The sequence below is a fragment of the Helianthus annuus genome, chromosome 1 (assembly GCF_002127325.2).
Source record: "Helianthus annuus cultivar XRQ/B chromosome 1, HanXRQr2.0-SUNRISE, whole genome shotgun sequence".
Classification (NCBI taxonomy): domain Eukaryota; kingdom Viridiplantae; phylum Streptophyta; class Magnoliopsida; order Asterales; family Asteraceae; genus Helianthus; species Helianthus annuus.
Genome location: NC_035433.2, coordinates 99,668,246 through 99,691,242, shown reverse-complemented (window position 1 = coordinate 99,691,242; position 22,997 = coordinate 99,668,246). Strand labels below are relative to the sequence as shown.

Here is a 22,997-nt window from a genome sequence, read left to right as displayed (position 1 = left end):
TGATGTTGCCAACTTCACCACCTCCAACTCTAAGAAAAGGAAGAACAATTATCAGAGGAAGGATGCTTCAAAAGTCCAAAGGCCTAATCCCAACTCTAATACAAGTGCACCTTCCAGCTCTAAGAACTCCTTAGGCAGTATCCGCTGCAAGTTCTGTAAAAAGACAGGACACATGCAGAAGGAATGCCCTGACTTTAAGGAGTGGCTGGCTAAGAAAGGTAACGATTATTTTATGATACTTGAGTCCTATAATTTAAGTGTTCCTGCTAATTCTTGGTGGTTTGATTCTGGTTCTATGGTTCATGTTACCAATTCTACTCAGGGATTCCTTTCAATCCGGAAGCTGGAAAGAAACCAAAGAACGCTTAAGGTTGGGGATGATCGAGAATTAGAAGTGAAGGCCATTGGAACATTACAATTAGTTATGAAAACTGGTTTATGTATTAAACTTTATGATACCTTATATGTTCCTGAGGTAACTCGGAACCTTGTATCAGGACCAAAGTTAGACATGGACGGTTTTATTGTTTCCCATGGTCATCGCAAACTCTCTATCCATTATGATTCTGTTCTTTATGGTACTGGTGTTCTGGATGGAGGTCTCTATAGATTAGAACTAGATGATGGCTTTTCCAAATCTTTGTTGTCATATAACATTAATGAATCACTCACAAAGATGGAAGAGAAACGAGACTTAGAGACTTCATCCATGTTGTGGCATCAACGTTTAGGCCACATTTCAAAAGAGCGATTAAATCGTCTCGTAAAGGATGAAGTCTTACCTCCTCTCGATTTCTCTGACTTTGGAACATGTGTCAAATGTCTTAAAGGTAAAATGACATTAGCGAATAAGAAAGGTGCCACTAGGAGCTCTAATTTATTAGAACTCATTCACACTGACATTAGTGGTCCCTACCAAATCGCTGGCATAACAGGACATACTTCATTTATCACTTTTATTGATGATTATTCTCGTTACATGTACTTGTATCTTATTAAGGAGAAATCTGAATCTCTAACAACTTTTAAAGATTATAAGGCTGAAGTTGAAAAGCAATTAGATCGTCAGATTAAAGTTGTGAGATCAGATAGAGGCGGTGAGTATTATGGAAGACATACTGATGTGGGTCAAGCTCCTGGTCCATTTTATGAGTTTTGTAAGGGCCAGGGGATTGTGAACCAATACACCATGCCTGGTACACCTCAGCAGAACGGTGTCGCTGAAAGAAGAAACCGTACCCTTATGAACATGGTGCGCAGTATGTTAGCCAACACTAACTTACCATTATTCCTCTGGACTGAAGCGTTAAAAGCAGCTGTTCATATACTCAATAGAGTTCCTTCTAAGTCTGTCCCTAAAACTCCTTATGAACTTTGGACAGGAAGGAAACCGAGTCTTAAATATATGAAAGTATGGGGCTGCATTGCTGAAGCAAAACTTTACAATCCTTTCCTAAGGAAACTTGACCCTAAGACAGTTACCTGTTTCTTTATCGGGTACCCTGAGAACTCGAAGGGTTATCGTTTCTATTGTCCTTCCCATGTCACCCGTATTGTTGAAACCAAGCGTGCTGCGTTCCTGGAGGATTTCAAGGTCAGTGGGAGCAGTACCAACCCTTACGAAGAATTGCAAGAAGTACAAGACGCGGGGGGGAGAGACTCGTCGCTTACCATTACTCCGATTACTCCTCTTGTACCCAATGCAACTATTGTTCCTGAAGCTACTGCACCAACTCCAAATTCACCTCTACAATCAGAACCCATTATACCTCATGACGAAGGCACATCAAACACTCAAAACCACGACAACGCTGAACCCGATAATCCACTCAGGAGGTCGTCCAGGCAAAGAAGGCCTCCTAATTGGGATGATTATGTTACCTACCTGACTGAAATGGATCCCGGAAAGCTCAATGATCCTATCTCTTACAATGAAGCCATTAGCAGTGATCAGTCTTCTGAATGGAATAAAGCAATGATTGATGAGCTTGAATCCATGAAGAAAAATGACGTTTGGGATTTGGTAGAATTACCCAACGGAGTCAAACCCGTAGGATGTAAATGGGTGTTCAAAACAAAACTAGATCCGAATGGGAACGTTGAACGCTACAAAGCGAGATTGGTTGCAAATGCTACACTCAGAAAGAGGGAATTGATTATCAAGAGACGTTTTCACCTGTCTCTCGTAAAGATTCATTAAGGATCGTCATGGCCCTAGTAGCTCATTTCGATTTAGAGCTGCATCAGATGGACGTCAGGAGCATCTAGTCTGTAAGTTGAAGAAATCCATTTACGGGTTGAAACAAGCATCACGTCAGTGGTACCTCAAGTTTGATGAAGTCATGAAGAGGCAAGGTTTTATGAAGAATCAAGTGAATCAATGCACCTACCTCAAGATGAGTGGGAGTGACTTTACTATACTTGTCCTTTACGTAGATGATATTCTATTGGCAAGTAATAGTTTAGACATGTTGCATGAGTCGAAGCGTTTACTCTCGCATAACTTCGACATGAAGGATCTCGGAGATGCTTCTTACGTCATTGGCATCGAAATTCACCGAGATAGACACAAGGGGATCTTAGGATTGTCCCAGAAGGCTTACATAGATCGTGTCCTTACACGTTATAACATGCAACAGTGCAAACCCTCCGTCGCTCCAGTAGTTAAGGGAGATGTTTTCGGTTCATTCTAGTGTCCGACAACAGAGGTTGAGAAGGAGCAAATGAGCCAGATACCTTACGCGTCAGTAGTCGGGAGCTTGATGTATGCTCAAGTCTGTACTCGTCCAGATATCGCTTATATTGCTGGAATGCTAGGCCGTTATCAGACTAATCCTGGCTTAGATCACTGGAAAGCAGCTAAGAAGGTACTTCGATATCTGCAAGGGACGAAAGACTATAAGCTGACTTATAGAAGAAGTGATCATTTAGAAGTGGTGGGCTATTCTGATTCTGACTTTGCCAAATGCAAAGATGACAAGAAATCCACTTCGGGCTATATCTTTATGTTAGCAGGCGGCCCTATCTCTTGGAAGAGTCATAAACAACAGTTGACCACAACTTCCACAATGATGGCAGAGTACATTGCTGTTTATAACGCAACCTGTCATGGAATGTTGTTTAGAAACCTGGTCACTGGACTCAAAATCGTTAATTCCATTTCTAGACCACTGAAGCTTTACTGTGATAATTCAGCTGCCGTTAGTTTCTCGAACAGTAACAGTTCGACTGGAGCTGGTTTATATCTCGATACGAAATATCTATTTGTACGTGAACGTGTTGAGGAAAATAATCTTTGTATCGAGTATATTAGTACTAAGGATATGCTTGCGGATCCGATGACTAAAGGTCTCCCTCCTAAGGTTTATGAAGAACATGTTCGGAATATGGGATTTAGTAAAGACCTTATTTAAGCATATTGTACTAGCTTATGTTTTATGATTAATGAAATTTCCTCAAGTTTGATTTTGTATGTCTGTTAGAATATGTTCAACCGGTATAACGGCATATAGACAAATAAAAAGTTACAAATCAAACAAAGGGCTTACGCGTATTTTGATCATGACGACTAGGTTTTAAATTAAGGCTATAGTATGATTAATGGGGGTCCTGAGTCGCATAATGATTCAACGGCTGTATTTTTCTGCTATAGTACTTGTTTAAGGCTAAAATGAGTGTTAACTCCTGATCAGGCTTATCTAATACTCATAGTAAATGATTACTCGGCTAAGTGGGAGAATGTAAGATTAAATATATTACGTATTAATATTTAATCTATAGCCATCATAATTATTTGCATTATAGAGATCAAAATATATTAGAACCTATTATTTAATTAGTTGGTAATTGTTGATGGACCATATTACCCTTAGTAACTAATTAGGTTTCCTCCTGGGTGCTTATATAAGGAGAGTTATGTGGAGGTCAAAGGGTTACTCAGTTACACAATTACAAACACCCCATTAGACCATAACATCAATAAGTTCGGCCTCCTCTCCAAAACCGATACCCCTTTTCGGTTTTCTTAGCCCTATCATCAGTTAGCATCCTAAGGAGGAACCAGATCACCTTGACAAAGATGTCGAACTCCATGTCGTCTTCTCTCACTGGATTTTCCTCTGCACTGTCTGCGGTGACAGGTATGATTTATATTGTTTTCCTTCATGTATAATCAGAACTGAACAAACATGTAAGTTTCGTGTGTGGATTTTAGTCGGCCCGGCTTGGGTCGGCTTTTGCTTTTTTAATGAAGTTTACTTTTCAAAAAAAAAAAAAAGTGAGTCTAGTGTGATCCTAACAATAACTTTACGTGGATAATTAATTAATACGTAATACTATTTTTACACACATTTGTTTATTTTTACAAGAACTATATCTTTACGAACTTACTTCCTAAATGCATTTTTAACTCGTCTACAATAGCTCGCGACATATCTCTAACGAAGTTAACGAAGAGGGACCAATTTGTTAGCATATTTAACATTATAGCCAAAAGTTGAGAAAACAAATTATCTTGTGCCAAAAACACAAGTTAGATGATAGTCTAGACCAACTTTGTAATTTACTTTTCTTCGCCCTTTTGATGTGATGTAAAAGCTTTTATGAAAAAACAACAGGACCAAAACACAACAAACATCCCACTCAAAATATACAAACAAACAAACAAATTCTCAACCTCCAACTCCACCGCAGCCGCCACCACCGGAAACCGGTCCGCCGCCGCAGATGGGTGTTGCAGAACCGGTAATTTACCTCTCACTCATCCCCTCACCTCCATTTTCTTGTTCTAAAACCATTCTCTCACACCTAATTTTTGCAGGTTGTAGAGAGAGAAACTGAAGAACATGTTGATGTTGATCACCACAAACAACAGGATGAAATCAAACAAACCCATAAAGATTTAGAAAAAGGTGAAATGGGTCATGATCATCAACAACAACATGTGTCAAGAATGCAAAGATTAAGTGCCACTAATCCATTAAGACTTGTGATGGATAGTGCCACTAGAGTACCACCTACACCCACCTTTAACCGTGGCCCCACCACCGCCTCCCACCACCCACCACCACCACAACCACCACCACCCGCCACCACCCACCCCTCCCCACCACCACCCACCGCCAACCCCCGTGCCATCCCCACCCCTATCCCCATCCCCATCCCCACCCCTCTCAACACCACACCTACCCCTCAAGTATGTGCTATAAAAATTTAATCTTTTTTTCAGTTTTTTAAATTCTGGGTTTTCTTAATTACATCATTTAAGTTAATGGGTTTTCGTTTAATTTAATCTTTTTTTCAGTTTTTTAATTTCTGGGTTTTGTTAATCATCATTTAAGTTAATGGGTTTTCATTTAATTTAAATCTTGTTTGAAGATTACTTCGTTATTAGCAATCTTTGACCACAGTCAATTCAAGAATGTCCTACAAAGATTCAATCTTTTCTTCAGTTTTCAATCAAATATCTGTTTTTTAATTATGGGTTTTGTTAATTACTTCAGTTAAACTAATGGGTTTTCTTCTAATTCAATTCTTTTTATTGATTACTTGATTACCAACAATCTTTAACCACACTCAATTTAAGAATGTCCTACAAAGTCTCAATCTTTTCTCCATTTTTCAATCAAATTTCAGGTTTTTAATTATGGGTTTTGTTAATTACTTCAATTAAAATTAATGGGTTTTCTTCTAATTCAAATCTTTTTATTGATTACTTGATTATCAACAATCTTTAACCACACTCAATTTAAGAATGTCCTACAAAGATTCAATCTTTTCTCCAATTTTCAATCAAATTTCAGGTTTTTAATTATGGGTTTTGTTAATTACATCAATTAATTTAATCTAACTCAAATCTTGTTTATTTATTACTTCAGTTTCAGCCATCTATGACCACACTCAACTCAAGAAGATACACCAACAAGATATCCCTTTTCTTGTTCACCCTGCATTTCTTAGTTGCAGTCTGTCTGGTCTTCTTCTTAGTGTTCAAAGGGGTTCAAGGACTAGTACAAGGAGGCAGTGCAAGAAGAAAAGAAAGAAGGGTAATTCAGTACTTTCTCCCACAAGTTGAAGCAGCATCACTATTAAGCATCACATTAGCATTCTCATGGCAAAAAGCAGTTAGGGTTTGGCCTCATTTCATGGTGCAATTCATCCTATGGAGCTCCTTCCTCATGACATTGTCAGCAGGCATCCTCCTAATCTGCATCCAACGCCCGAGCACCGATGGAGTCGGTGTCGTGTTCATACTCTTCGCTATCGGTAACGGGTTGTACGCGTGTTGGGTGACCCAAAGAACCAAGTTTTGCAGTAGGGTTTTCTTGAAAGCGCTTGAGCCCGTATCGAAATTCCATGATATAAACCGGCCAACGTATTGGATGCTTGGGATTGGGTTCGTTTGGATGTCGATTTGGATACTTGCGGTGATCGGGGCTTTGAATTTTTATTTTCCCCCTTTGGTGATTATCTTGTTGGTGTTGAGCTTGCTTTGGACAGCTGAGGTTATGCGAAATGTTGCGAATTTGACGATTAGTCGGGTGATCGCTTTGTTTTATCTTCGTGGAATGCAATCGAATACGCAGTTTTGTTTTCAACGCGCACTGTCGAAGAACCTTGGGAGTGCTTGTTTGGGTTCTTTGTTTGTTCCAACGATCGAAGCTTTGAGGATTGTTGCTAGAGGTCTGAATTTGCTTGAAGGAGAAGATGAGTTCATGTTCTCTTGTGCACATTGTTGTCTTAAAGTTATGGAAACAATTTTCAGATATGGCAATGGCTGGGCTTATGTTCAGGTAAACTATTTATTTCAAAGTTTATTTATTTTTATTTGCCGATGGCATCTTGGCCTACTGGCATTAGGTGTTTACCCTCACCAAATTATTGGGTGTTCGGATCTTACAAAGTGGGCAATAGGTGGATTTTATGAGTCGGATTTAGAGAAAGTTACGAGGATAAATTAAAAGACTGTAGTTGGACTGAAGTAACAACAACAACAACCATACCCAATAAATCCCACAAATAGCAAGCTACTTACAGGGTCTGGGGAGGGTGGGATGTAGACAGACCTTGCCTCTATCCCTAGGGATAGAGAGGCTGCTTCCAGAGAAACCGTCGGCTGTAGTTGGACTGAAGTGAAAAAAATGAGTGAAAGGGAGAATTTGATCAAGATGAAAACCATAATTTACACTTTTCTTTAAATTAAAAAAATATAATGTTTTAAATATGTATGGTAGTTTCATAAGTTATGAAGTTGATTTTAATGCTTTCCTCAACATTCTTGTCACATTTTTAGGACCATTTACTTGTAAGTCGTTTTCTCATTAAAGCATTCTACCTAAAAATGGAAATATTTTACCTTTTTTTTTTGTATTTTCATAGTGAGATTGATATTTCGGTATACATGGTTATATAATTTGAAGTTTTTTATATATTCGCGACAGATCGCAGCGTACGGAAAAGGGTTCGTAAAAGCATCACAAGACACTTGGGAACTCTTTGAGAAACGAGAAATGGAATTGATCGTCGATTCTGACATCACTACCGCGATATGCTTCCTCACCGGAGTTTGTAGCGGTTCTATATGCGTCATTATGGTGGCTGCGTGGACTGCCGCCGTGCATGTAACCTACACCGCCACCATCTCTCTCCTTGCTTTCATCGTCGGGTATCTAATGGTTAGTTCCACCTCCGTCTCGGTTAAATCTCATATATGGTATATGTTTAAAGACACAATGGTTTTATTAGCGACGAAACCATAACCTTTCAACTTGCTCATAGTAGAAAATTTTCACTTATTTCAACCTTGGTTTTAAAAATGTGCTAAACGCGTGAGGCGCTCGAGGTGATCTAGAAAACACCTTTCGGCCTTTGATGCGGCACCTCATGCACATCTTAGTGTAATAACAAAAAATTAAGGATAAAATTATGAATGGTTTACTTGATAAAAAGGCTGATTATGTAAAAATAAGAGAGATGCACCTTTCGGTTGTGAATAATATTATTTAGTTTTACATGTAACACCACCAATTTTTTAGACCTAAACGTCTTGGAGCGCCTCACGCTTTTTAAAAACCAAGGTTTCAACTAATCTCAACGCGATAGAATTCTTTTTGGAAGGCGGGGAGTGGGGTTTTTACTTTTTAAAGTGTCCAAATACAAGAAAACGCACTCTTATTAGAAGGTTTTTATCACAAGGGCGTCGCATGTTGGATCCCTTGTAGTTCCACCTATGTTGTTTCTAACTGTTTTCTTTATACTATTTACCTTCCAGACGAGGATCGCGATGGCATTACCTCACGCTTGTGTGAGTTGTTACTATGTGTGTTACGCTGAGAACCCTGATAATAGGTTGTTTGACGACACCATCCCAAAACGGCTCGATCTGATTAAATCTAACCGAGATGTGGTGGTCCCAACGCCTCGAGTTCCTCCACGTTTTAGAAGATAACATATGCTTTTTAAGTTTTGATCTTTTTTAGTCAATTAACTATAAATGGTGTATTCTTTTAGCAATTTCTGTTGGAGGAAAATAAAGATCAGTTAAGTTTCTGTTAGAGGAAAGATTAAGGGGGGTGTTGGTACATATAGCAGGACCATAGGGGAATATTTGTATGTTGGATAAGATTGAGGGGTTAGTTAGAAATATATTTGAAAAAATATTTTTTTTTTAAATAGAAGAAAACTATAACAAGCAATTATAAAAACAAGATAATGGTTAGAGCATGTTTTGGACACGTCATGTACGTGTCATGCCGGATGGTTCGTACTATAATAAAATATTTAATTTATTAAAATATCAATCAAGATCGTATCCACTTTTCTTTTTTTAATCCACTTGATTTGGTAGAATGGTGAGTCAACCATCATGGTTAATATGGTTAATAAATTAAGGGTTATTGGATTTTAATAAGGGATAATTACTAAAATAGCTATTGAATGGTTAATTTTTCAAAAATGGACAACTGAAACGAGTTTCGCCACGACTTAAAAGATCTTTCCTCAATAACCACTTATCTTTTGACACGTGTCGACCACCTTTATCTCTCCTCTTTTTTTTTTTTTTCATAAATGCAATTTCTCAAAGACGTTTCTCTCTCCCCTTTTTATCCTTATACACTTTCTCTCTCTAGAAACTATTTTCAAAGAAAATGAAAACTTTAACACACCCATCATTAGAAAACAAAGAAAGAAGAGTCCACACACACAACCCATCATCTCTGTCTCCAGCGATTTCAGATTTTCCGTCAACGATGCCGGAGCACACGACAACAATTGATTACGTCATGGAGGCCGCCTCCGGTCCTCATTTTTCCGGCTTGCATCTCGACGATCGATTCCTTTCTTCTTCATTTACCGATTCAATCAAGAAAACCAACTGTTGTGAAGTAAAGAGACTGATGATGATCAAGAAAACAAATCAAAGAGACTGAAAATGATCAAGAAAACAAAGCAAAGCAAAGATTTTATGAAGAGAAACCAACTGTTGTGTATCACTGGTTAACTGGGTTTGGGGTACAAACAATAATGTATGATGTACAATTCGTATAATTTATTTGGTTGAATTTCTTGATTTAAATATGCATTCTTGTTTTTGTTCCAACCTTTATACTAATCTGGTAGTATATATTGTTTTTCATTTGATTACTCAATCACTTATTACAGTTTTATACAGTTTTCCAGGATTTGGTTCAGAGATTCGGATATCAGTTTTGAAGAGGAGAGAGAAGAAGTCTCTTCAAATAGGAGAGAGAGAGAGAGAGGAGAGAGAAGAAGAGAAGAGAGATGATAGGTCTATCCGATGTACTCTGCATTTATGAAAAAAATGAGGAGAGATAAAGGTGTCGCCACATGTCAAAAGATGAGTGATTGTTGAGGAAGATCTTTTAAGGTGCTGTTTGTTTTTTCTGCTGGAAAACCTCTTCTGCTGCAGGCCACATCTGCAGGCATCTGCAGGAGAAGAGGTGGACCAAATGTCTTCAGTCTGCAAGGAGAAGAGTGTTTGTTTTTTTTTTATATAAAACCTCTTCACACACAAACACACACAGATCTCTCTCTACTCTCTCTCTACCACCGCCATCTTCACCACCGCCATCTTCACCACCGCCACCACTTCACCACCGTCATCATCACCACCGCCATCTTCACCACCGCCACCATCTTCACCACCGCCACCACTTCACCACCGTCATCTTCACCACCGTCATCTTCACCACCGTCATCTTCACCACCGTCATCATCACCACCGCCATCATCACCACCACTTCACCACCGCCATCATCATCACCGCCATCGATTTAGGGTTTCGGAGGTGGAGGTCGATTTGGGGGTTTTGTTTCTGATCGATTTGGGGGGTTTGTTTCGGAGGTGGAGGTCGATTAGGGTTTGCAGAGGTCGATTAGGGTTTGCAGAGGTGGAGGTGGTGGTCGATTAGGGTTTGCAGAGGTCGATTAGGGTTTGCAGAGGTGGAGGTGGTGGTGGCGGAGCAGGGGTGGTGGTGGTGGCGGAGCAGGGGTGGTGGTGGTGGCGGAGCAGGGGTGGAGGTGGAGGTGGTGCCAAGAAGAGGTAAACCTCTTCTTGGAGAAGCTAAGGTCTCATCTCTTCCCCAAGAAGAGGTTGGGGAGAGGTAAAAAGCACTTCTCGAAAAAAAAAAAAAACACTCTACAGCACCTAAACCTCTTCCCGCGTCTGCACGGTGCAGACAGAAGAGGCCAGGAAGCTCTTCTTCCAAAAAACAAACACCACCTAAGTCGTGTCGGAACTCGTGAAAAGGCTCGTGGAGCCGTTTCAGTTGGCCATTTTTGAAAAGTTGACCATTCAATGACTATTTTGGTGATTATCCCTTTTAATAATCCAAAGTTTCATCAGTTGGCCTATAATAATCCCAACTTGAAAAATTCCCTGTAACAATTCCAATTTGTAAGATTTTGGCCCCCAATGATCCATTGCTAACTGGGTTAGTTTTTGATGACGTGGACGCTGATGTGTAAAAAAATAAGCTGATTCATTATGTGGATGATGATGTGGATATTGATATGAAAAAAATATATTTTTAATTATATATATACATACAAAGACACTCACCATCTTCACCACCACCACTCCACTACCTCACTACCACCAAAACCACACAACTCCCACCGCATGTAATACCCCTAAAAATATAAACCTTTTATTATAAATTTGATGTCGATAATAAATAAAATGAACTAACTAGGAATAAAAATAACCTAGTTAGATAGAAGTCTTGTAATGACATGTGAGTGGGTTAAAACACTTAAAATAAAAGCCTGATAATAGTTGAGGGACCAAAGGTGTTAAAACTGAAACTAGTTATATTAAAAACAAAATTTTAAACACCAAACACACACTGGTGTGTGTGTCTAGTCGATCAAACACAGGGGCCGACCAAGAGCTCACCTCCAAACCCTAGTTCTTGCAAAATTTGCCAAATTGAAGGATCAAATCAGTTCCAAAACGAAATCAGAGCATAGATTAGTGATCTCCTCAGTGAAGGGATAATAAGGTATGTGAAATTTCATCGAATGATTCCATCTAAAATTCTGAATGAATGCTTGAAATTCGAAATTTGTGTTGCATGATTGTTGTATGGGTGAATTTGGAATGAAATAATGTCTAGGAAACCCTAGTCATTAGATTATTGAAATTATGCTCATTACTTGTTAATTCCATGATCACCAATGTTGGTGGTTAGTGGGTTTTGTAAAAGCATGATAAACACTAGGATTGTAGTTACCATTCTAGTGTGTTTTGAATTCTATGAAGCAATTTCAGGTTTGTTGATGTTAAAATTGATGTGAATTTGCCTAATTGATGTTAATCTTGGCTAAATGACAAGTTATGAACTTGATTATGAATTGTGTGAAATTATGCCCTTAAGGTGTTTGTAAAAATGCCTAAAAGAAGGCTTAAAAACTGGAAATTTGAACAAAAACGCATATTTGTAAATTATGGCGAACTAATGCGTTATATGTTAAGAAAAGAGTTCTAAACGGTTTGCGGTTGAACTCTATAGGAAAGGAAACCGAAACGTTAAATGGACAAGCCGGTGGTGACGCGCGTTTGAAGGGTGTGCTTTGAAGGTATGTAACTTGTTTCGTTATATTATGTAAATTTGATATTTTAGTCACTCAAAGTCGTGTTGTAGAATAAGGATTTGTACTAGTTGAAGTGACGATGATCACTACTTAATTGAATGAATCAAAATTAGATTAGAAAACGTTTGGTAGTCATCGAAAATGGAGGATTCCATAAATGAGCCAAACGGGTCGATTAGATGTTTAATTGAAAGTGATAATGTGTTTTGAATAGCATTTAGCGATAATGGATCACAAGAGCGTGAAACCATAGATTTGGTAATGAAACGCCGGTGATCGTAAACCCCACACGTTGGGTAAATACGCCTTAAGGTTATAATAATAGTAGTAGTACAAATAGTGCAAATACTATGCGGGTCGAATAAATAGAAAAGGGATTTATAGACTTTCAGTCCGTAAATTCGAATTTTTATATAATAATCATGATTGATGTGTTGGTAATTTAATTACAGACGCGTAGGAAAAAGAATCACCTAAAACGGATTCCTAGATAGAAAGTTATGCAAGTTTGAAGTTTGTATTGTGAAAATTGGTGTTGGGCATGAAATGCAGGTCTCAAACCTGCACCTGCTGGAAAACGAGTTCCCCCGCGGCACGCGCCACGAGACATCAAGCCCTGCGCGACACGCGAGAGCGCTCGCAGGGCGCGAAAGATCCAAGTGAATCTGTCGCGTGGCGCGACAGCCTACATTTTCGAAAATTTTTATTTTTTTAATTGTTTGACATTGGAACTTGTTTATATGTATTTTAACATTGTCAAAACTAACATTTAAAGTGGTTTTGAAACTAGGTGATGTTGGACTCAATCCGGATGGCGATCAAGCATGTTTTCAAGAACCGAACACAACCTTTTGAAGCTTCCGCGTTTAATTAACCTTGTTATAGGCAATGTATATGTTGTAGACACTTAACTATTCGTTTTTGGGTGTTTAAATTAGTTAGTAGTTAACTAGAATGCTGTCACTAACCAAACTTCTGTTTGGTCTAAATTATGAAATGAAGTATTTTGGTTTTAAAAATGTGTATTTTATATTAAAATCTTATATAAATGAGACGGCTGTTACACCACACAACCACCATCTTCAACCCCCTCCGACCACCCAGCTCCCACCACACAACCACCATCTTCAATCCCCTCTGACCACCACCGACCATCCATTCCCACAATCCATTAATCTCCAATGAAATCAGAACCTCTGCAACAACAACAATGGAATTAACCCTATTTCCGCTCCACCACATCGATATCCGCTCCACCATATCGACCTCTGCTCTAACAACAACAATGAAGTTAACCCTATTCCCACGGTTCTGGGTCCTTCATCGGTGACGGTTAGGTCAAGTTTGAGAACCGCCGATACGGGGGTGGTTGTCGGTCGGGTGACGAAGGTGGGGATGAATATGAGCTGGCGATGGTAGGTGATGGCGGAAATGGCAGTGGTGGTGGGTGGAGATGACGACGGTGTTGGTGGAGATAGCAGTGGTGGTGGAGGAAGTGGATGTGGTGATGGTGGTGGGTGGAGGTGGAGGTGGTCGGAGGTGATGGTGGTGGGTGATGGTGGTAGATGATGGTGGTGGCAGTGGAGGAGGAGGAGGATGAAGTGGAGGTGGTGATGGTGCCACATAAGCATCCAAGTTAACAAATAATAAAGTTGTGTCCACGTCATCAAACACGTCAGCAAAAAACTAACTGGGTTATAACCCAGTTAGCAAAGGATCATTAGGAATGCCTACAAAGGTAAAATGAAGACATCTATCAAAAATGCATTTTGAATATTTGGGATGCCTCCAAAGGTAAAATGAAGACATCTATCAAAAGCCTAATAGATTATGAAAACTATGGAAAGAATTATAATTGTCAAAATCTTTGAAAAATGCTCTACTTTTATAGAAAATCATTTGATATGTATAAAGTACCTTTCCAAATCTTCACTTTGGCAAAGTGAATGAGAACTATGACAACTCCATCACTTGAATAATCTTGAAGAAATGTGGAAAACTGTTGTGAAAATTTATCCCACAAAGTACAACCAATCGTCTATCCGTTGTAACCAGAATAAAAGGTTATTATAAAACATAGTGGCATATACATAATTATGGTTCACCCATATTAAGTGTTATATTAAATACTTTAACATCTAAAACATATATGAACCATCAAATGTAAACATCATTTTCATAAAAAGCATGGTATGTAAGCCCTAAAAAACATAGGAATAATGGAATTTAATAATCCCAACTTTCACTAGTTGGCCGGTAACGGACTCAACTTCAAAAATAACCATTGGCGGTCCCACCTTTTGACATTTTGTAAAACATTGGACCTTTGCTAACACCGTTAGACTATCTCCAATGGGAGATCCATAATCCCATCCAAGATGACTTGGAATAAATCCTTGGTTAATGTGCTAATTTCTTTATTTTATACTTTTTCTTTCCAACATTTATTCAAGAAGAATTAAATTATTTTACTAACTTCTCATATAAAGGCATACATTTATTTAGCATTAAGAGTTTACCAACCTTTAAAACTTAAACTTCTAAAACAAGAGAATTTTTTTTGAACGAGTTTCATATTCAATGACCATTAATTCATGTATTTATTTACTTTTTATTTTTGATATTAATTATATTAATTATCTAATCATTTAATTATTTAAATCCATTTCAATAATTTAAGTAAGTAAACTTAAAGAAAAAATGGGTGATGATGTGGAAAATGTAAGGATATGTAAAGATATATCTATAAAAGATATATATATATATATATGTTTTCTTAAATATTGTTTACTTTTTATTTTAAATATTATTTATTTACGTATATTGATTGTATAATCATTTAATTATAATACATTTACATTTTAATAATTTAGATAATTAATTTTAAATAAAAAATAGGTAATGATGTGGAAATGTAAGGATATTTAAGGATATTTGTATAGTTGGAGATAAAATTATGATTTTTAAGGATTTGTAAGGATATGATGTGGCAGCTGACTAGGCAACTAAGGGCGCCTAAGGGCACCCTTAGCATTGGAGATAGTCTTATAACGTTGACGACGTGGCATGATGACGTGTCAAAAAATTTTAACTGAGATGATTACATGGCAAGTTGATTGATTATGTGGGCCTGGAATTAATAATGTGGCATTTACAATTAATTAAAACTATCTAAATAATATCTACCCCCACTACAATCAATGCTTAAAACGCTTCACTACTCTCACTATCATTTAGACCACATAAAATTCAAGCCCTAATTTCATCCTCTCTCGTTACGAAGAACAAACCCTAATCTCTCTCACTATCGATCAAACAAACGAAGAAGCGATCATTATCAATGGCAGAAATCATCAAGATCAACGTATGGACTGGTGGGACACTCGAAGTTGCAACTCCGAATATGAGGTATGTTGGTGGTAAATCCACACTTTTAAGCTTAGATGTCGACAAGTTGTCGTTTTTTGAGCTAGTAGACTATGCAATGGAGTATGGTTCATACGATTCCAAGGATTTTCATCTTTATGCAATGGAGTATGGTAGATTGAGCAGGTTAGTTAGTGACAAAGATGTCATGGACATGGCATTGTTTGTAACGGATGATGAAATGGTTAATGTTTATGTTCAAATAGGGCCAATAACAAATCATCAGGCACAGTCTAGTAGCCAGCCCACTAATTCTGAAGCCCAACCCAATAACCAGCCCATTATAAAGCCCAGTTCACAGCCCAGATCTTCTAGGTTAAGCATGAGCCCTAGTAAACCTATAAGTGGTTATAGGAAGTCTACTGCAAGCAGACTTACATCTCCAGTTGCATCTCCAATTGCATCACCAAGCAAGAGTGTTAGGTTTGCTGAACCTCCTGTAACACTTGAACCAATTGAAACAGAACCACCTGCTTCAACATATGGTGTAACAGCTGAGGAAAGTTTGGATGAAAAGGGAAGGTCAGAAGATTCTAATTCTGATGATGTGAACTATGAACCGGATTTGGCTGATGATGGGACTGATAAAGATGATGAAGAGTGGTTAGGGTCAGTTGCTGCAATAAAAAAGGCGAATAAAGAAGAAGTCATGTCCAAACAGAAGCTGGTTGCTGAATGTTTAAAACAAAATGATGATGTAGCAGGTAAGTTGAATGATGCAGAGTGTTCTCATGTAGAAACATACAGCTGTTATGAAGATTCCGATGCTGATCTTCCAACACCAGGAGAAAGTGAAGAAGATGACATAAGAGGTAAGAAGCATAGACAAATTGGAGTACTTTTAAATGGGTAGTTGGGATAAGGTTCCCTACTAGGGATGCCTTCAAAGATGTTGTGAGAAGGTATGCTATGTCAAATGGTAGAAACTTGTACATTTCTATTAGTAACAAGAAGAGAGGTGGTAGATTAGGTGTCAGTTGTGTGACTGGGTGCCTATTCAAACTATTTTGTTCATTTCATGAGGGCAAGGATTGTTACATGGTTAAAAGGGTAAAGGATAAACATAACTGCCAAAGGAATATGTTAAAAAACAGGCAATTGACTGCTCACTTTATAGCAAATGAGATCCTGCAAATTTTCAAGTCCAATCCTCAGTGGTCAGCTAAACAGATCCAATTGGCAGTTAAAGAGAAGTACAAGGTGTTGATTGGTAAATGGTTGGCATATAAGGCTAAAACTTCTCCACATAATAAGCTTCATGGTTCAATGAGGGAGCATTACAGCAAGCTTGGGTCATACTTGGAAGCCTTAAGGGTAGCAAACCCTACTTCAACCTTTGAAATGTTAACTGCCCCACCAGGCTTTCTTAACCAGGATCCAGACTTAGACTTGGAGACATTTTTTAGGATATTTGTGTGTTTTGATGCATTGAAAAAGGGGGTTCTTGGCAGGTTGTAGGTAGTTGTTATGCCTGGACGATTGTTTCCTTAAAACTTTTCTAGGGGGTATGTTGTTGGCTGCTATAGGAAGAGATGCAAATGACCAAATGTATCCTCTAGCCTGGGCTGTAGTTGAGGGTGAAAACAATGATAGCTGGGAATGATTTATGGAGGAACTAAGGAAATGTCTAGATGTGCATGATGGTGGAAAGGATTGGACCTCTGTTTCTGACCAACAGAAGGTATGTCTAGCAGTTATACTTTACTACAATTATTAGAATCCATTATTACTATAATTGCATAATTGGTTGGTCTTGTTTGTCATAACAGGGAATACTGAATGCAGTTGCTTTGGTGTGGGGTAATGCTGAGCACAGAAACCGCGCAAGACATATTTTTGCTAACTTGCACAAGAATTTCAAAGGTGATAAGTTGAAGGAGGTTTATTGGCAAGCATGTAGATCTTATAATGAGGCTGACTTTCTTGAAGCTATAAAGGAAATGAACAACCTGGATCTTGAAGCAATTGATGCATTTATGAAGCAAAATCCTAAAGGCTTTGTGAGGTGTTATCTTCAAAATGATAGCAAGTGTTGTGTTATAGTCAACAACATGGCTGAGACCTTTAATGGTACCATAGTTCAATCTAGGGCAAAGCACATTATCCATATGTTAGAGGATATAAGGGTTTCAATGATGACAAGGATAACTACAAAGCATTCTGAGGTGGGCCTAAACAATCAAGGGGTAGGCCAAAGGGGAAAGTTGTTAAGGTGAAAGTTGCTGTTGGTTCTAAAAGGAAAATGGCTAAGTCAAAGTCAAAGGTTAGATCAAGTCAAGCATCACAGAATCCCACACAATCAAGCCAACCATTTGAGTAATCAACTGGTTCAAAAAGGGTATGCAGGGGAAGGCTGCAGGGGAAGGATGCTTAGTTGTTGAAGATGTCATGCTATTTTGCACAGTTTGATCAGTGAATCTTATATGTTTATGATGTTCATGCTTTTGTATGTATTAACTTTGTAACTATCTTGATGAGTCCCTTTTGAACAACTTCTACTAGATGCATCAAGTATCTTGTGAACATCTAGCTTATCGGATCATTCTGTGGCTTTAATGTTGATAGTTGTTATGTTGCAGCATTACTATCTACCTTTCGTCCAGTTTTGGTCATTTTTTTGTGTGTCAATGATGTGCACAAAATGTAACATATAAATTACATCAATTGTGGCATAAAACTAACCCTTTTTTAGTACTAATGTTGGAAAAGGTTTGTTTTTGTCTTCTTTTTGTATTTTCATGATTAAATGAGCTCAAATAAACAAAAGAAGCAAAAAGGCAGCTAAATCTAACACAAATACAAGAAAAGGAACAAATGTGGCATGCCCGACCCCTGACAGCATCTTCCCAAGCAAAACAAGAGAACAGAAGGCTGAACACGCCCGGTGCTCAGTGAGCACGGGGGCGTGCCCAAGTGTCAGCAGAAAAGACAAAGTTGTAGAAGCTTCTATCGCCCACCACGGGGTCGTGCTCAGCGAACATGGGACCGTGGTCAACTATAAGATTCGCAGAATCCAGGAAAATCTTGATAGTACAGATATGCTTCTGCACACGGGGTCGTGCTCAGCGGACACGGGGGCGTGGTCAACTAATGCAGACAAACTGCAATTAATGAAGAACGAGAGAAGGATGGACACGGGGCCGTGCCCGAGCTTCTGTTCAGCCTATAAATAGGGGTGCTTGGATCACTTGCAACTCATCCCTTGGCACCCTACCTCTCTCACGCTTCACCCACCACCCACCACCAACACAACACCATCATCCACCACCATCATCCATTGTCCATCATAGAGTGTGTGAGTCATCTCGGGATCCAAGATTGATTGTAAGAGTTCTTGACAATCAAAGGCCATGTTTGCCTAAGTCTCTTACATCACTTGGTGAAGACAAGTGTTTAGTGTAATACTTTTTATTTTTAATCTTTTTGCACTTTCTATTTGGTTATGTATTAATGACTTTAATAACTAGTTTCTTATGTTGAAGGTGATTCTTCCTTATCGTTTGTCCGTGGTGTCTTGGCATTATTTTACTGTCTATATAAAATAAAAGATTTTCACCATTCATATCTCCACGGTCTATATGGAGATATGTTGGCTACCTGGTCGGGGGTTAAGGGAACGGTTTGGTAAGAGTTTTGCCATTGTTTAGTGTATAGATCCTGCAAAGGACCTGGGTCAGATTTAGTAGGACCTCTTTCAATACCCTCATAAGTTAAACTACTATTAAAACTTTAACCCGGCTACTTAGGACTGTATCCCTGCTGACTCAGACTACTTAGCCGAGGGTAACGTCACCTTCAAAAGAGGGGCCTACCACATTATGCATTAATAACTTAATTAATTATGTTTCAATAATCCGACCCTTTAGGATTGTATCCTTGCTGACTCAAACTACTGGGTTGAGGGTAACGTCACCTTCAAAAGAGGGGCCTACTACAATAACTAAGATAATCTCTTAAAATGTGCAAAAGTGTGGAAATAATCAAAGGTTACACTACACACGAGTCGGATCCAAGTGATTCATCTTGTCTATCTGTTTTTATTTTTATTTTATTTTTCAGCATTTTAGTTAGTTTTTTTTTTTAGTTTAAAAACCTTTTTTCTAACTTTTGATTTGATTAGACGTTGAGGATAAACCGGTACTAAAAGCTCTTGTGTCCTTGGACAACCTCGGTATCTTACCAACACTATACTACGTCCACGATGGGTGCACTTGCCCATATGTGTGTTTAGTGTTAGTAAATATCGTGTTTTATAAATTTAAAACTTGGCTAAAAAGTGTAAAAAGGGCTTAAAATATACACCTAATATATATAACACCTTGCACACATCAAGTTTTTGGCGCTACTGCCGGGGAAACAAGGATTTTAAGAAAGTTAGGAATCAACGGCCTAATCGTTTTTCTAAATTTTTCTTTTATTTTTTAGGATTTTCGTAATTTTTCAGTTCCTGCAGAGCTCAGCACGGGTCGTGTCTGGTCGGACACGGGCCGTGTTCAGCATTGTCACTGGCAGTTTTTATTTTCCGAGTTACAGAGAGCTGAGCACGGGGCCGTGTCGGTGCAACACGGGGCCGTGTCCAACTCCCCAGTAATAGGGGTCCGGGAAACAATCATTGTACCTCCGACCACAGGCCGTGTTCACCTGAACACGGGGCCGTGGTGAATCTTCTGACCAACATTCCTTTCTGTTTTTATTGCAGGACTTGGAACTCCGGCGCCACATTCGCATTCTCCACATAGTGTATGAGCTCCAGTTTCAGTAGAGACATAAAAGAACCCCTAGACGAACCCGAACGCTTTCTACGCAAACGACTCAAAGCTAAAAATCAAGAGAAAGTTTCGGGGGACCCACTTCCAATGGCGGACCAACGTACTCTCATGGATTACCTACGTCCCACCGTAGGTAATCTAGGCGCCGCTATCAATGCGCCGAATGTCGAAGCCAACAACTTCGAACTTCGGCCACATTTGATACAAATGCTTCAGAACTCCGCAACCTTCCATGGGCTTGCGAACGAGGATCCCCATCTACATATTACTAATTTCTTAGAAATATGTGATACCTTTCGGATCAATGGAGCATCCAACGACGCCATCCGCCTTCGAATGTTTCCATTTTCACTAAAAGACCGAGCTAAGGCTTGGCTCAACGCCCTCCCAGTTGGCTCAGTAAACACCTGGGATGAACTGGCCCAAAAGTTTCTATATAAGTATTTCCCTCCTGCTAAAATGGCTAAATTAATGACTGAAATTAATACATATTCACAAGAGGATGGGGAATCCTTATATGAAACTTAGGAAAGGTTCAAGGAGCTACTAAGAAAGTGTCCTCATCACGGTCTTGCGGTATGGCAACAAGTATCCACGTTCTACAATGGGTTGTTACCACACACAAGACAGACACTTGACTCTAGCTCCAGGGGACTTTTAGGTAATCGCCGCCCAAATGAAATATATAATCAAATTGAGGAAATTGCTCAAACCAATTTTCAGTGGCATACCCCCCCCCCCCCCGAGGCAATAAATCTATTGCCCCGGACGCACATAAGGCTGATGACAGCACTTCTTTACAAGCCCAAATCGAGGCCCTTTCTTCAAAAATCAAAAAACTAGAAATGACAAAAACCGCCTCGGTTATGGCTTGTGAAGGGTGTGGTGGGTCACACGAAAATTGGAGTTGTATGAAAGAGTTAGATGATCAAACAGAGTCGGTAAACTACATTGATAATAGACCTAGGCTGTCGGGTCCTCCAACGGGTAACTACAACCAAGGATGGCGTAATCACCCTAACCTTGGCTGGAGAGAACCCGGTAATAGTAGTAACCAACAAAACTTAAACCAACTAACAAACTTTCAACAACCAAGAAACGAGCCACAAAATTTCTCTCAACAACAAGGTGGACGAGAAAGGCTTGAAGATACTGTATCTCGCCTCATCTCCGACACCGAAAAGAAAAACTCGGATCGATTTCAACAGTTGGAATCGAATTTTAGAAATCAACAAGCTAGTATACAAAACATTGAAAAACAATTAAATCAACTAGCTCAAAATTTCTCCGAGAGACCACAAGGCGCGTTACCAAGTAATACCGAAACCAACCCAAAAGCACAAGTCCACCTCATAACATTGAGAAACCGTACCGTGGGTTCCGAAGAGGCTCCACCACCGCCAACTGAGAGAAGCACAACCCCACCCCAACAAGAGAAGGCTTCTCCACCAATTCAAGAGCCTACCAAGGCTCCTCCGGTTCCATACACTGGTCGATTAATTCGTCAAAAGACCGATGAGCAATTCGCAAAGTTTAAAGATTTATTAAAACAATTGCATGGTAATGTTCCATTTATCGAAGTCCTAACTCAAATGCCTAAATATTCAAAATGTATGAGAGACTTCCTCACTCATAAAAGGAAAATTGAATCATTGCAATTAGTTAACTTAGGCGAAGAATGCTCCGCCTTACTACTCAACAAACTCCCGCAAAAGAAGATTGATCCTGGAAGCTTCACATTTCCTTGCTCAATTGGGGAGTCCCCCATTCGCAATGCACTAGACGATCTTGGGGCTAGCATAAACCTCATGCCCGCTTCAATGTTCAAACGACTCGGCCTAGGAAAAACGAGCCCTACAAAGATGAGCATACAACTTGCCGACCGATCCGTCAAATATCCACAAGGTGTCGCTGAAAATCTATTGGTCAAGGTCGAAAATTTCGTATTCCCGGCCGACTTTGTCATACTAGACATGGAAAAAGATGCTGAAGTCCCTCTCATCCTTGGGAGGCCATTTCTAGCCACAGCACAAGCAGTGGTAGACATGAATGACGGAACACTAACATTGAAGTTTGGGGAAGAGGAAGTAAAGTTTGGGGTTGGTTATAGAGTAGAAGACGAAGATCCGGTCAACTACATGAAGGTCATCGACTCAAGCTTGGATGATGCTCTCCGACGGTGCATGGGATGCAAAACATCCCACTTGGGTAACAAATGACCAGGCTTTGGGTCTAGCCAAGGACCCTTATAAACGTGGCGCACCACGGAGGCATGCCGCGGAACTATCCTTAGTTTAGATTAAGTTTTATGTTTTCTAGTTTAAATTTAATTTTCAGGAATAAAACACACTCGAGATGGTAAAGGATAACAAGGGAAACTTGCACCAGCACCCCATGCACGAAAACAGAGCCATCCGACAAATTTTCTTCGTTACAGCAAGTTCAGCACGGTGTCCGCCCGACACGGCCCCATGCTGCACAATCTGCAGAAAATGCCCAGTTCAGATAACTGGACACGGGCCGTACTCACTGAACACGGCCCCGTGTCCAGGCTTCTGTTTCTTTTTACGAACTTTTGTTACTGGCACTTGAACACGGGGCCGTGCCCGGACACCACGGCGCCGTGTCCAAAGTACCAGTAACATGAAATTTTGCTTTTTCACACCTTTTTACACATTCAATCAACCTA

General features: G+C 39.4%; 1 protein-coding gene and 1 non-coding gene across 5 annotated transcripts; one reads left to right on the top strand and one right to left on the bottom strand.

Annotated features, from left to right (window-relative positions):
• The first annotated feature begins 4,584 nt into the window (after positions 1 to 4,584).
• LOC118492097 (protein PNS1-like) lies at positions 4,585 to 11,054 on the top strand. Of its 4 annotated transcripts, none has more exons than XR_004892522.1 (6): positions 4,585 to 4,743; positions 4,820 to 5,194; positions 5,877 to 6,791; positions 7,440 to 7,673; positions 9,671 to 9,886; positions 10,746 to 11,054. XR_004892522.1 is itself a non-coding variant. In XM_035989882.1 (5 exons), exons 1-5 carry the CDS (start codon positions 4,726 to 4,728, stop codon positions 9,782 to 9,784), a joined length of 1,656 nt encoding a protein of 551 aa, XP_035845775.1. In that variant the 5' UTR covers positions 4,585 to 4,725; the 3' UTR covers positions 9,785 to 11,054. The 4 variants fall into 4 exon arrangements, 2 of the variants coding, with proteins under 2 accessions (XP_035845775.1, XP_035845773.1); XR_004892521.1 differs by lacking the exon at positions 10,746 to 11,054 and adding an exon at positions 8,270 to 9,524 and having other exon boundaries at positions 9,671 to 10,652; XM_035989882.1 differs by having other exon boundaries at positions 9,671 to 11,054.
• A 9,719-nt stretch (positions 11,055 to 20,773) lies between these two features.
• On the bottom strand, positions 20,774 to 20,880 carry LOC118482870. The gene has a single exon (XR_004869092.1). It is a non-coding gene; the product is annotated as a small nucleolar RNA R71 (small nucleolar RNA).
• Positions 20,881 to 22,997: the final 2,117 nt, after the last annotated feature.

What these genes read in the sequence shown, in the direction of transcription:
- LOC118492097 (XM_035989880.1), top strand. An exon ending in ACACCACACCTACCCCTCAA is followed by an intron (nt 5,195 to 5,876) that starts GTATGTGCTATA and finishes TTATTACTTCAG; the next exon opens with TTTCAGCCATCTATGACCAC. An exon ending in TCATCGTCGGGTATCTAATG is followed by an intron (nt 7,674 to 8,269) that starts GTTAGTTCCACC and finishes TTTACCTTCCAG; the next exon opens with ACGAGGATCGCGATGGCATT.